This window comes from Polypterus senegalus, chromosome 8, assembly GCF_016835505.1.
Source record: "Polypterus senegalus isolate Bchr_013 chromosome 8, ASM1683550v1, whole genome shotgun sequence".
Classification (NCBI taxonomy): domain Eukaryota; kingdom Metazoa; phylum Chordata; class Cladistia; order Polypteriformes; family Polypteridae; genus Polypterus; species Polypterus senegalus.
Window position 1 is genome coordinate 5,800,973 of NC_053161.1, and position 16,005 is coordinate 5,816,977.

Here is a 16,005-nt window from a genome sequence, read left to right on the forward strand (position 1 = left end):
CTGTAAAATACTTTACGCATGTTGATTCATTTCAAAGCACATTAGTGGTTATTGTACTTTGAAATCCTGATTAAATAACCTCATGATAGGTTACACATAAGTTTATAATAATGCTTTAGCCTCTAGCTTAATAGCTGAGCAGCGAACTTGAAGTGCAAGTGAGTTTTAAGTGGTTGTTAAGTGTATTGTCATGAAGGTATCAATTAGCTCTTTCTCCCCCACATGGGCTTTAGTGACAGTTGCTGTCAAGGATAGTACTTCTTGTATTGTTAATCATTTTTATAGTGAATAAAGCTGGTAATTCCATCCACACAAACACTAGGTTAAACAGATATCCCAACATGTATATCACTTTTCTCTGTCTCTCTCTCTCTTGTATTTCTTTTTAGAAATTTGGTTCAAATGTCAGCACATTACCTCAGCTGGACCCACCTGCCAAGCACACAATCATCACAAATACAAAGACCCATCGTCAGCTTGACAATATCCTCCCTCAAATACCAAATAAAACCATGACAAATGGATATTTGGCACACCAGGTAAGAAACTGCAGCTCTTCTGAGTACTCTGGAACTGCTTTGTCTGTACTGAATAAAATACAATATAGTAAGAAATGACTATATTCATATATTAATGGCTTTTACTTTGTGACTTATATGTAACTAGCAAAATACCCGCGCTTCGCAACGGCGAAGTACTGCCTTAAAATTTTTGTTAAGAAGAAAATTAAACCTTTTTAAACTGAGGGAAAATATACCAATAATTATTTGTTAAGGATCTCTTTGTATACCACATTGTCAGTTCGGCCCTTCGGTTGTAATATGACCAAGCTGTGTGCTGAGCTTACTCTTGAGCATGCAATGTACAGTTGGCCATGTGAAAAGTAATCTTGTCTCAAATCTCACAGCTTGGATTGCTGCTGTCATAATCGGTTTGAGTTTCGTGGTTTGTTTTAATTACGACAGTATTTGCAGGACTTGTGTTGAAGTGACATTCGGCATCTGTCAAGCGTTGTAAGCATACAACCGGTTTCATCAATAACTTCATATCCAGCTTTTGAGGGTTTAAACATTCATAAACATCAAAGTGTCCACTACTGAAATCGTCACCTGTGAATCTAAGCTGTTTAAGAGGCATTGGCGGTTGTCGAAAGATGTAAAATATTTGGCCATTTCGGTACACTTGAAAGCGACAACCGAACAATTCAGAGGCAGCCATCAACTCACATGCAGATCCATAGGTGAAGGGCTTAAGCATTTCACTCTTATAGTGCTCCTGTGTAGTATAATTATCTCCTGTACCGTCATCAGTCCACACCTTGAACCTGTCCCAGTTATTCAATATATAAGACACAATGTTCCTCCAGATATCAAGAGTCAGCCTGATATAGCCGTGCAATATATAACAAAGAGAATGGAAAAGGCAGGTGCCATCTCCGGGCATGGAAACCACTCGGTAAGTGACAGTTCTTTGATCGATGGTGATCACCTCGATAGATATGTTAATGGGGTATGGTTGGAATGATAAAGGAAATGGGTACTTGAACAATGTAAAGTAAGTCTAAAATACCTAAACAATAACTATAATCGTAATAAATGAACAATAAAACAGCGGAGAAGCCGTGGATTAAATAAAAAGGCTGTAGTTATCAGCAGGGAGACGTGAATCCCGTGGCGAAGTAAGGAAGGGAATGTAGAGACCGGAGCGACGGACGGCCTTATATAGGCAGGAGGCCAACAACGTGGGAGGTGTTGGGATGGGGGACCCAATGCTGCCTCACACGGTGACCGAGCTGCAGGCTTTGGACGTATATATGTACGTAAGTAAGATTCAGTTAGCGTTGGGAACCCGTGGACCAAATTTCTTGAAGATGGGTCCATAAGTAACAAAGACCATTGGAAAGTTCAATATGGCAGCCGACAGTGGCGTCATACCACCGAAGTAAATACGTACATTGGTTTCGGTTAGTGCAGGGAAGCCGCCTACCAAATTTCGTGAAGATAGGGCCATAAATAAGAAAGTTCAACGTGGCGGACGTTGTCGACTGTTATGACCGTTATGCATAGAATTTCGAAATGAAACCTGCTTAACTTTTGTAAGTAAGCTGTAAGGAATGAGCCTGCCAAATTTCAGCCTTATACCTACACGGGAAGTTGGAGAACTAGTGACGTTGGAAAGTTCAATATGGCAGCCGACAGTGGAGTCATACCACTGAAATAACTACGTACATCGGTATCGGTTAGCGCAGGGAAGCCGCCTACCAAATTTCGTGAAAATGGGGCCATAAATAAGAAAGTTCAACATGGCGGATGTTGTCGACCGTTATGACCGTTGCGTGTAGAATTTCAAAATTAAACCTGCTTAACTATTGTAAGTAAGTTGTAAGGAATAAGCCTGCCAAATTTCAGCCTTTTACTTACACAGGAAGTTGGAGAATTAGTGATGAGTCAGTCAATCAGTCAGTGAGGGCTTTGCCTTTTATTAGTATAGATGCATTTGTGGTTTGAATTTAGTAAATTGATTACATTTGGGGAAAATAGCTACATGACAGCTACATGTGTAGGCTTAGACACATTAACCCTATAAACTACATCAGTGTTGGTCAACTTTTGTTTCTCAAAGCATATGACTCCTGTTGTTTTTTTCTGCCATATGAGCTCAGTGGAAAACTTAAACAGACACAAGACACAGGTATTACACATAAACAAAGATCTGCTTTTTTCACTCTAGTTGTGAGGTCAAAAACCTCACTTCCATTAAGTTGCACTATGAAGAGTAGTGCAGAATAGATCTTTGCACAGATGTCCTGCATTCTGAATTGCTGCTGCAGCCCAATATATAGTGGCCTATATTTTTTAAAGAAATTGTTACTTCAAAGTAGAAATAGACTTTCCTTTGTTACTTGAATAAGATACATGGATTGACACAAATCTGTTTCATTAGAACATTCAAACAGTTTTGATGAGAAAAGGCCATTCAATCTAACAAGGCTTGCCAATCCTATCTCTCCAGCTTCTACAAAATAATATGAAGTAATGTTTTGAAGGTCTTTTTGAGGTCTACTTTCTACCACACTACTTGGTAACATTCCATTTGTGCAAAATGTATGCTTAATAAGTTTCCATATAAGCCCCCATGTTATTTTTAAAAATCTTATTTTAAAATAACAGCCTGGATCAGCTATGCTAATTTCTTTAATTCTTTTAAAAACTGTCTTGTCAACTCTTAGTTTCCATAAACTAAAAAGGTTAAAATCATTGAATCTTTCCTCATAACTCATATCTTGCAGTAATGGAACCATTTTAGTCACTCTAGATCCTAATCTTTTAATCAACACTACCCTCTGAATTACACAATACTAAATCTAGTCAGGTAACATCCTTCACTGGTATTTTAAGATACTGTTTTAAACAAAATAAAGTGTACGTGTATGTGTCAGATTTCAGAAATATACATTTTATTGTGATCTCTGTTATGATTGTCAATGCACCTCTGTTTTGTTGATTGGCAGCTTTAAATTCAGAAGCAGTGAGTAAAAATTGGTGTGGAAGTGAGTACAAGGTGGCAGAAAATAAGTTCTATATGGGCACAGATTGTGGTTGATAAGGAAAACAAAAAAGAGGCAAAGTAAGGCACAGTAGGTGTTGCTTCCATCAGGAAAAATAAATGCACAAATGACGAAGTTATAAGGTCCTAAAGTCAATTCAAAGGCCATGAAGTTTGAGCTCTAACAAAATGAAGCTTAGACTGCCTATCTATCTATCTATCTATCTATCTATCTATCTATCTATCTATCTATCTATCTATCTATCTATCTATCTATCTATCTATCTATTGTAACTAAGGCACTATATAGATGCCTGACCCCGCACAGACTCGCACCGGAAGAGTTGAGCACATATTCACCACTTTTTTAATGGTTTCCAACATGTTAAAGAAACTGAGTTTAAAAAAAAGTCTTCCATTTAACTTGAGCGTAGAATCTAAATTGAGCTTTAAAAGTCCATACCACAGACACAATGAGCTGTGTGGCAGAGGCAAATGAGGTGCATTCCACTCACATTAATTCTTGAACCAGGAGCAAAGATGCCAGTCTAGCTTCAGCTATTCTTTAAAAACTTGCTTAATCATGGCAGGGAATTAAAACAAGAAGGTGCAAGCAGAAAGGCAAAAGTTTCCTTTCTGGAAAACAAGAAGCTTCTAAACAAACTACAGAGAGCCTTTTCTTTTCTGCATTATGTTTGGTGTTTTTTTCAGTCTTGCTGTCAATTTTCTTGCTATAAATCTAACAGAATCCTGATACTCAGAGAAAAGTAATGAAAGCAGTAGTGTCACATGTACAGTGACGTTCTTATTAATATGCCCAACGAGCATGAAACAAGGAAGGAGAAATAATTTTGGAGACTTAACAAAAAGTGTCATTACTTAGACCAAAAATAAATTTTTCTGATTAGCATAAATCCTACATTCATCCTTCCAGTAGTGTCAGGAGATCAATAGGCAAAAACTCACCTCTAGAGAGCTAGTGTCACCTGTGTAATGGAGATGAAAGTTTGTCGACTTAAAAATTTTATGTATGGATGAATACATAAAGAAAATGAATGGATGGATGGATAGTAGGTAAGTAAAACAGTAACATCGCAAGTCTGAGCCTTGGTGACCAACTTGTTTTTATTATAAATAACCCCACAAGAAGAGACTGTTAGGATTACATTTTTTTTCCCATCATGTCATCTTTCGCAGTGCCACCTGCCTTATATGAGTGTTTCTGACCAACAAGCTTTAGTTTGGGTCATGGTAAATGCCAAGAATTTTACATTGACATTCAAAAATATATTGTAAAACATGTGAGTGCTTTATATTGCATAAAATAATTGTTCACTGCATAGTTTGATTTAGGGGTGATATGCAGTATTTTAATATTATGAAAGTAAACACTATACAGTATGTTCAGAATTATTATAAGAAATAGCAAATTACCTTGCGATGGACTGGTGCCCTGTCCAGGGATTATTACTGCTTTGTGTGCAATGCTTGCTAAGATTACGCTCAATCTTACTTGTGACCCTACCCAGGGTAAGCAAGTTTGAAAAATGGAGGGATGGTGGGTGTAGCAACACATTTAAAATGTAATGCTCTTAGTAGTTTTCACTCAGTAGTATGTTTTTCTCAAAGTTTTACTTATTACAATGGTATATAGTAGAGCTGTGTTCAAACCTGGTTCCCTTATTTCTTCTGGTCACTTTTGCTTCCAATGTTATTCACCATTTATCTTGAAGTTTCATTTCTGAAGAGTTTTTTTTTATCCATATATTAACTCCAATAGGTACCAAACTGAGTTCTAGCTGTTTCTAAGCTCTTCTGCACTGAATCATATATCCTCTATCTGGATTTAGGTCACGCGAGCATGGGGGCCAGTCAATGGTATCAATTCCTTCATCCTCCAGGAACTGCCTGCATACTTTCGCCAAATGAGGCCGGGCATTGTCTGACAATGGGTCCAAGGATATCATCCCGATACCTAATGGCAGTCAAGGTGCCGTTGTCTAGCCTGTAGTGGTTTGTGCTTCCCTCTATGGATATGCCTCCTCAGACCATCACTGAACCCCCACCAAACAGATCATGCTGAACGATGTTACAGGTAGCATAACATTCTCAACGGCTTCTACAGACCCTTTCATGTCTGTCACATGTGCTCAGGGTGAACCTGTTCTCATCTGTGAAAAGTACAGAGCACCAGTGGTGGACCTGATAATTCTGGTATTCAATAGCAAATACCAATCGAGGTCCTCGGTGCTGGGTAGTGAGCATAGGGCCTACTAGAGGACATTGGGCCCTCAGGCCACCCTCATGAAGTTTGTTTCTAATTGTTTGGTCAGAGACATTCACACCAGTGGCCTGCTGGAGGTCATTTTGTAACGCTCTTTGGGTGCTCATCCTGTTCCTCCTTTCCACAAAGGAGCACATACCGGTTCTGCTGATGGGTTAATGACCTTCTATGGCCTTATCCAGCTCTCCTAGAGTAACTGCCTGTCTCCTAGAATCTCCTCCATTCCCTTGAGACTGTGCTGGGAGACGCAGCAAACCTTCTGGCAATAGCACATATTGTGCCATCCTTGAGAAGTTGGACTTACCTGTGCAACCTCTGTAGGGCCCAGGTATCACCTCATGCTACCAGTAGTGGCACTGACTGTAGCCAAATGCAAAACTAGTGAAAAAACAGTCAGAAAAGATGAGGAAGGAAAAATGTCAGTGGCTTCCACCTGTTAAACAATTCCTGTTTTGGGGGTTGTCTCATTGTTGCTCCTCTTGTGCACCTGTTGTTAATTTCATTAACACCAAAGCAGCTGAAACTGATTAACAGCCCCCTCTGCTTAACTGACCAGATCAATATTCCAGAAGTTTCATTGCCTTGATGCTATACTCTGATTAAAAAGTTTTCCTTTAATTTTTTCAGCAGTATATATTGTAATGTGTTGCACTTACAAAATAATTATTTATTAATGTAGGATGAAAATCATACTAAGCAGTAATTGGTCTTTAATGAACCTATGAAAGCCCTTAGATAGAACTTTACAGATAGACAGAACTTTATTTGCCCCCAGAGGGAAATTTGTTTTTTTACAGAAACTTTCTAAATAAATCAATACATTAATAGGTAGATAAGTAAATAAATACACATGCTTTGGTCTAAACAAGCAATAAAATTAAAAAGAATGAAAATGTCTGATTTGGCTGTCACAGTCACAGCATATTGCATAGTGTGTCCCGTGACTGAGCTTGCCATTTTAATTAGCCTGTTGATTCAGTGGGCCTTTCTTGAAGTTATGCTACCAGCCCAGCACACCACAGAGTAGAAAATCACACTGGCCATCACAGAGTTATAGAAGATGTGCAGGATGTCTCTTCCCACGTTAAAGGAATACAGTCTCCTAAGGAAAAAGAGACCACTCTTTCATAATCTTACATTGTTCCTCTTTTTTACAACACCAGTCCAACCTGTCATTAATGTGGACCCCAAAGTACCTGTAGGAGTGGACCCGCTCTACATTCATTCCTTGAATAGTGACCAGACATAGAGGCTGTTTGGTGAGGTGAAAGTCAATAACGAGTTCCTTGGCTTTTGATGATATTAAGATACAGACCATTCACAATCACTCCTAACCCATTAACAGTTGTGTTTGGTGTTAAAGTGAAGAAGGACATACAAACTGTAGTTGCCTTTACTTCATTATTAGCACATAGACTTATCTTGCTCAAGTTGAAGAATCCTAGCCCACCTCTTTTAAGTCATTAGGTAACTGATGTTATATACTATTTGAAATTGGAAAAAAATCTAATTTTCTTTTAGAGGATCTGTTCAAAACAATTTTTAAAACTTGACAGGATCTAATCAATAACATTTTAGATTAAGCATTTATATCGGGGAAAAGGATTCTCTTCCCCCTTTCCTACTCTAAAGGTTTACCCTGGCTATTGGCCTTCCTCTATTTCTCTTGAGTGGGGGTTGAAATTAGTTCTGTTAAGCTTGATTTGATTGTATGGAATGTTACTTGCTTTTAATAAAATCAATAAAAAAATATGCAGACAATTCTCTTTGCACCAAGAAACAAACTTTTCCCCCTCACTCCTATATTCTATCTCATCCCCTGTATCTATACACCCCATAATTGCAGAACCATCTGAGAGTTTTTGCAAGTGACTTGACCTCGTATTATATTTATAGTCTGGAGTGTACAGAGTGGAAAGAGAAAAAGAGGCAGGACTGCTCTTTGTTGCTCACATCTGTATCAAAACACAGTCCTTGAGTTTCACAAACTATTATCTGCCTGAGTGATACAGTAGTCTTTTATCCAGAACAACATGGGCTCCTCCACCTGTGTATTTCTGTTATGTTATATTTCTTTAAAAAAGGGGAGAATGGCAATAATCTGTATGGTGCTGAGACAGCTCTTCAATATACCGTGCAGCTGAAACACTCACTCAGTGGGTACAGACATTTCATTAGAGCAGAAAACCAGGCATCAGGAATTGGGCTGCATTCTTTCTCTGCCATACTAGAGGACTGTTGAGCACAGTGCATGTTCCACTTCTGTATAATTTCACCTTGCCATAGTCAACCAAACCTCTGAAAGGTTTGTCATTGCCTTTAGCAATTATTCACACATCTGTGGCTTGTGAGAGCTACAGTAACTGCAGTTTGCTGCTCCCAGTACTGACTGAGTATATCATGAATACTGTTACAATACAGAAAGGTTGTTCTTTATTGGTTACAGCAAAGTTTGATTTGAAAACATAGATGCAGTGGTGTATTTATGAAAGAATGTTGCGAGGGTGCACTCGAGTGTGCAAAACACTTAGCAGGTTATCTAAGCCCACTTTTACATACTGTATGGTGATGATTTGTTTGCCTTTGTGTTTCATTTCTGTCATATGGTAGTGTCATAAAATGTACAATACAAGGCTGTATTTCATATTATCAGTATTTTGTATCTTAATATTTGATTCAACAAAATTTTGTCTAATGGTAATTATGTATTACTGAAATCAGCTAGTGTTGTATGATTTTTTTTAGTCTGATGGTTCCAGCTATCACTGTGTCCCCATCCCAGAACTGATCTGATTTTGTGATATCTTAACTAGAGTATAACACTATTGCCCTGATATATTTCTGTTATCTAAACTAGATGAATTCCTCCTATCTGTCTTAAATATAGCATATTGTTGGAGGTTAAATTACTACATACAGTTTGATTTTCCCCTAGTACCTTTGTCATCTCTTTTGGCAGCCACAAAGTGCAACCAGATATTGTGACTAGATCTTTCCTAAATAAATTAATCTCCCTTTGTGCAAGTTACTTGTATATCATTGAAGATCATCATAAAGATTTTAACAGTGGATATTAACACGTTAAGAAAGATTTGATGTTTATAAATTGATTTAAAATATTAAATATAATCCTTGTTTTGATGTTTTATATAAACTAATGTGTTTTTACTATTATTTTTCAGTTATATATTGCAGTAAGAATATTTATACTAGTTGAGGAGTAATGCTATGTTCCTTATTAATGCATCTTCACAGTATATGCAATTAGTAATTACCTTGTAAACATGAAAATTTACTGCATTAAAAAGGGGAGTTGTAAGAGTGTTTTGTTTTGATGGTACCATCATCACATTTCTTAGACTATTACACATTTTACTTGATGAATAATTACTTAAGGGGATGGTTTGGAGTGGCGATAATTTGGCTTATGGCATATTGATTAACAGGAAGAGCAGCACAGGAGCTTGCATCATGTAACAAAATTGAGCTCAGCTGAGATCCTGCCAGACTCCAGCAACAAGAGTCAATTTAACAAGCAAGAGAAGGAGAGGACACTTGAAGGTCATAGACTGCCGTTGACACCTACAGGTTTGTTTGTCACTTATAATGATGAAAACTTTATATCATCTGATTAGATTACAGTCTTGTGAGAGTATTTGAGCTACATCATGTCTATACAGAAGATTGCATGGGTTGTTTATTAACTCATCGTTCAAACATCTTGATCTTCTTCACCTTGAACAGACCAAATCCAAAATGTCACTGATTTTAAGTACAAAGTTTATGGAAGGCAACTATTGTAATGTACATAGGTGTTCATTATAGTGTAATTCTTGCCCTGAGGAAATCTTCTACTTTTACAATGTTTAAATAGAGTTAATGTTTAGCCATTGCTTTCTTGTTGTCTTCTTCTATACATGACTGCATTTTGTTGAAATTGTATTTAAGATATCAGGTAATTTTGATTAATTGATTAATCTTCATTCAGAAACCATTTACACCAAGCATACTGACTACATCAATATTTTTTCACTAATAGACTAATGTGATTTTAAATGTAGTGTTTACTTGGTGGCTTTTTTTCTTAACTCTGCTACTCCTCACTACAATGTCACTGAACCATGACATGAAGGAGCTTCTCAGGTGGAAGAGGGGTCAGCCTGTACAGGATGCCCTAGAAAACTCCTGGGTCCATCCTTCTAAAGCTTCCCCAGCGAATCTGTGTTTATCTCAATTCCTGAACCCTAGCCTGACATAAAAATGCCTGCCAGCCCTGCAGAGGCCTTTTTTATTATACAGTATGTGGCAGGAGAGCTTGTGTAATATATGGCCGCTTACTTCCATTTATTGATTTGGAAGACTAATAAATTATTATCTACTCTCACTTAGGAAATTATTAGGAACAGCTATACAATGTAGGAAATCATACAGATTCAGGTCAGTCAGTCCACCGAAATGGAGAAAAATATGATCTCAATGATTCTGAACATGGCGTGATTGTTGGTACTAGATTTTGGGCTGATTTTGAGTATTTCTACAACTGCTGATCTCCTGGATTTTCGTTCACAACAGTCTCTAGAGTTTACTTAGAATGGTTAAAAAAACAAAACATCCAGTGAGCAGCAGCAGAAATACCTTGTTTATGAAAGAGGTCAGAGGAGAATGGCCAGATTGGTTTGAAAGGCAATGGTAACTTAGATAAACACTCTGTAAAACTGTGGTCAGCAGAAAAGCATCTCTAAATGTCAAACTTTGAGGTGGATGGGCTGCAACTGCCAAAAACTACATTGGATTCCACTCCTGTCAGCCAAGAGCAAAGACTGAAAAAATGTAGTCTGGTCTGATGAACCTTGATTTCTGCTGCGGTATACAGATAGTAGGGTTAGAATTTTGCGCCAGTAGCATGAATCCATATGGTAGTGGAGGTGTAATGATGTGGAAAATGTTTTCTTGGTACATATTAGGTCAAGGCCTATTTCAGTATTGTTACTGACCTCTCCATCGCTACAATTAACCCATTCCCTAATGGCTACGTCATCTGAAATTGGTTTCATGAATATGACATTGAGTTTGGTGTTTTTCAGTGACCTTTCCAGACACTGGATCTGAAATTAATACAACACCTTTGTGATGTGGTAGAACGTGAGATCTGCAGCATAAACGTGCAGCTGACAATTCTGCAGAAATTGCATGGTGCAGTCATATAAACATGGACTGGAATTTCAAAGGAATGTTCCCAACATCTTGTGGAAGAATTGAGGCTGTTTTGAGTTCAAAAGGAGTTCCTACCCAGTTTTAGTATAGTGTTTCTAAGATATTGCTCAGTGAGCATATAGTCTCCCAATGTTCTTCCATTGTAATCAATACACTTCAATGGTTAATTCTGAGGATCCTTTTATTATATAGTAATCTGTCATCTCTGTCAGGACATATTTAATTTGTTGTCCTGAACTGTGCCCATCAAACTATAGTCACAGGCATAATCATCAACATTCTAAAAATAATGCATGTTGCCATCTTCACTGTTTTTCAGATTTATGTATAATATAAATATATATATATATATATATATAATTTTGATTGTAGAAGCCTTGAACCACTTTAGAAGTTGTCTAACGGAGTATGAGCAGGAAGAGATAATAGACTACACTGAGGTGTGGTTTCTTGGTCAAGATTCTGAAAAGGTTGAAGGTATCCCTGGAGGTGGTCACAACTGTGGGTATGATGACGATCATGGAAGTTATTTCAAGGTATGTTAAAAAAAATTTCACTGAAGAAAAAAATAATAGTCTTGTCTGGTGTGTCTGTTTTTTTTTCATTTAGCTGGCATTTATGTATGAGTTAATGAAATTTTTTTTTTTTTAAATTGTATTTATATTTGAATCATTTTAATTACTTTTGAACAGTGTCTTTCCTCAGTATATTTATACCAGTAGTCGACAATCTTATGAATGCTGTCAGAAAAATAATTTTGAGTGCAAAATTAATTATGCACTGCTTCTTTAATGCTGCTTTACCTACTAATTGACAACCTTTTCTTCTTATAATGCAATTTCCTTAGTCATCTAAGAGTAATGATGGGGCTGTTTTTTGGCCACTTCTCAGTAGTGGTCAGTGTTTACAGACACTCAGAACACTCTGCACTTGTCATATTTGTCCAGCCGTTTTTAACATTTCTGTCCACTCATCTACACTTCGGTAAGACACTGCATCATATTCCTTTTAAATCTGTGAATGGGTGGTAATTTCCACTCCATTAACACCTTCTGCCCACAAAAGTCAATCAACACTTCTTTGTTGTATGTAGTGTATGCTGATAGATACACAGTTATGTTTTGTATATTGATAGTAACTCACACAGTGACTGTAAAGCCTATCACACCAGGGCACTGAACCACAAATATAAAAGCTACAATACTGGAAATTCTCAGCAAACTAATTTATTAAACCCTTAATGGACTTTCATTTTATATTAGATACTAGCATGTGGCCTTGTTAAAATAAATTCTCTACTAATTTACAGCTTGGAATTGGAGACATAATTGGATTTTAATATTGATTAATGAATATTTAGGATTTTATCTTGTGATGCATTGCTTTTTTTGTTTAATATTATTTTAGTAAAAGGTGATAGCCCTTACAGTGGAGATTCAACACAATATAAATTTGTGAGGAGATATACTGCACTCATTATTTATAAATGGATTTAGTTTTTCCAGTGTCTTATAGTGTGTATTTTTTTTTTTTGCTTTTACTGTTTTGTACATACCCATAATCATTTTCTTAGTATTTTTTTATTGCTATTGCTTATGTGTTGTGTTTTTCAAATTACATTTTTCCAAATCTTATGAGTAAAGAAAATATCCCATAAGCATACAGCCATGCTGTTTTAATGGATTTCAGAGAGAATGTCAGGAAATACACTTTCCTTCACAAAAAATTATAGCAATATTTAGGATAGTGCAGAGCAGGTTTTTTTTCCTTCATGCCAAAGATGAATTGATGTCTTACTCAATAACAGAAGAACAATGGTAAAGGTTTTTCAGAATGCACTGAGACAATATTTGTTGCAGCAACAAATGTAATAACATTGATATTATACAGTGAATGCAACTAATCATTCTTAGTAATGTGATCTCAGCAATTGTACAGTATGCATTTGCCCTTTTATAATTGTGCATTGATGTAGTTGCTTATCATTTGTTTCTTTCTTAGGTTTTACATGACCATATTGCATACAGATTTGAAGTTTTAGAAGTCATTGGAAAAGGCTCTTTTGGCCAGGTTGTCAAATGTTTAGACCACAAAACAAATGAGCTTGTTGCTATTAAGATAATCCGCAACAAGAAAAGGTAATATCTTGACCACTGTTAAAAGCTTGACAGGTATTTTCAGCCTGGCTTATAATAAGTTTTTTTCATTTTTTTAGTTGGGGAATGTAAGATTTTCAGAATGGAACATATTTTATGTAGTATATTGTACAGCTACACTTTGTAATAGAATCTGCAGCATTTATAATTTGATTATATTGAGTATGTTTCATCTGAACCTTTAGTTTTTTACCTGCATATTTTCTGGGCTCCATTTTTTGTTGTAAATAAATGTGTCTTCTTCCTGCATTTCAAATTCCACTTATAAGCTGAACCTGCTAATTCCAGTTGCAGATGTTTCAGGATTTGATGCACTGCAAAAAATGCATATACACAATCTAGACAAAAAAATAAAAACTTTAAATGGGAGTTATTTTGCTTTTATTTAAGATATCTGCCAAGGGGTAAGTAAAAAATTACTTGACAAGATTTCTTAAATTAAGCTAAAAATATAAGTACAAGTTTTTTGATAAGTCAATAATTCTTACAATAAGGAAAACAAGATTTAGTGTCATGATGTAAATACGTTTCACTTGCTTAGATTTCATTTTATGCAGTGTACTTTTCTGTAACTTCACATATTCTTATGTACATTATATTTATTTAATTATCTGATGGTAAATATGTTTGATTAATCATGCATTCTGTTAATTTTATATTAAGAGTTTAAATCCAACAAACAAATAAATGTGTGTTCAAAATGTAATTGCTTTTTTGCACTACAACACATGATATAAAATTATCATGAGACTTGTTTTTCACTTACATAGACATATATCGGTAGAACCTAAAATACATGTTAGATAATCTATATATTGAGAGGCAGAACAGATGTCTTCAGTAAAAATTAAAGATCCTCAATGTAGTTGGTTTGGAAGCATTTGGAGTGAAATGGTGGCAGAGTTTACAGGAAACTATGTAACACTGTGCTGAAATACAAAAGCAGCACATCCCTTTAGAGAGGCCAGACTGCAGCAATCTACCAATTGTCTATTTAGTAGCACATTGTATTCTTACATTCCATTACATGAAGGAAGTCTGGCAGGTGAAATTAGTAATACCACAGAAACAACATAACAACATTGCTAAGAAAAATCTTTGGTAAGAATGTAGTGATGCATTCACCTTACAGTTCATGTTAATTTCTATATTAACAATGCATGGATAAAACATTCTCTGGGAAAATTATTCTTGCAGTATTGTCTGTGGTATTAAATACAATGTCTGTTTTTAATGATCAGCAGTTATTAATTTATTAAATGTCAAAACTATCAATTCTGAAATGTAATCAAAATTCACATCCCTAGTAGGTAGTTATCTGAATTAGCTTAGAACAACACATTTACACCATATTTACACATTTTGTAAATCTGGAGCATGAACAAGTGAAACATGAAAAAATAACCCTGTAGTCTGCAGTCTAGTGCTTTAAACACCATTAATCATGTGCGGTTACTGATTACTGAATAATTCATGGATGCAGGGTTTCTCCTCATTGAGAAAAACTGTTGAAGTGCAGCTTGTCAGATTGATGATCTTGTGGTTAAGGAAGATTACCTGTGTTCTAGATATATTCCTGTTTTGTAGAGGAAGCCAGATTAACAGATCACAAAGTTAAATAACAAGTAACAGAATTTTCAACTGGTTCAATCACTGAATCATTTTTACCATTCTTTACATATCTGCTTACTGTAAGCAAGCATTGGAGTGTAAATAATGTATTTGTAGTTTCAAGTTAAATTCAGAAGATTGAATACTCTTTAAAACAGATGAGACCTTAGCATGATATGTAGATGTTGGTTCATAGCTTTGTCACACATTATAATTTTCTTTGACAGATTTCATCATCAAGCCCTGGTGGAACTAAAAATACTTGATGCACTTCGTAGAAATGACAAAGAAAATGCTTACAATGTCATACATATGAAGGATTACTTTTATTTCCGAAATCACCTCTGTATTTCTTTTGAACTTTTGGGGTAGGTAAAGATATATACTTGGTAGTGTTATTATGATAATTAAACAGGTGGTTATGTCCTACATTAGTAGAAGCTAAGGGCTTTCACATATTTACACAGAGTACTTAAAAAGGCCCATACTAACTGTGTTAATAAAATGTCCACTTTTTGGCACTCATATGTAATAATGTATTTGGTACTTTAGTTATTTATTATATATGTACAGTACTTCAACATTTGAAAGGCCACATGCAATATCATGTGTGCAATTCAAAGTGCAGGAATTACAACCCTATGGTTCTTCACATTATCAAAGCCTAGCCTAGCAGCAAATGATGCAACCAGTGAATTGAACAGCTCCTTTTTATAAGGTACAATTAATTTGGGGTGTGAAATCAATAGCCTTGAAACACGAAAAAAGTTTGGGGAAGCCACCCGTATACTTGAATCCAGGCTGCAAAAAGGCAAGTATTAAGTACAGAGTTGAGTCCAAAACAGAACTGAGTAAAAGCAGGATGTGGTCTGGCTTTTATGGCTGGTTGACGGAAGTGAAGTGATTGGGGCAGGCAGAATTTCCCTTGTTTGGTTTATAAGGTTATCAGAGAAAGGTTTAGTGTACAATGCCATCCTCTGGCCTGGCATGTAATTACGTTCTGTTGGTCCTTTTATCTGCCTCCCATGTGGAAATGTGTGACAGGGGTTAGGCCTGTCAACCTAACGGTATTCCTTTTATGAACACAGGAAGCACACATAAACCTCTCTCAGAAAGCCTCTAGTCAAGATAGGTCCATTTGCTGTAATACATTAAAAGTTCCCGCTGGTACACATCAGGAGGCAAACCTGACAA

The 16,005-nt window shown here is 36.2% G+C and overlaps 1 protein-coding gene across 1 annotated transcript in view; it reads left to right on the top strand.

Annotated features, from left to right (window-relative positions):
• The first annotated feature begins 512 nt into the window (after window positions 1-512).
• dyrk4 (dual-specificity tyrosine-(Y)-phosphorylation regulated kinase 4) overlaps window positions 513-16,005 on the top strand; it is a 45,662-nt gene continuing 30,169 nt past the window's right edge. Inside the window, exons 1-5 of the mRNA XM_039760567.1 lie at window positions 513-539; window positions 9,277-9,418; window positions 11,417-11,580; window positions 13,046-13,182; window positions 15,039-15,179. Of these exons, the coding sequence (XP_039616501.1) occupies window positions 513-539; window positions 9,277-9,418; window positions 11,417-11,580; window positions 13,046-13,182; window positions 15,039-15,179 (611 nt within the window). The remainder of the gene's footprint in view (window positions 540-9,276; window positions 9,419-11,416; window positions 11,581-13,045; window positions 13,183-15,038; window positions 15,180-16,005) is intronic.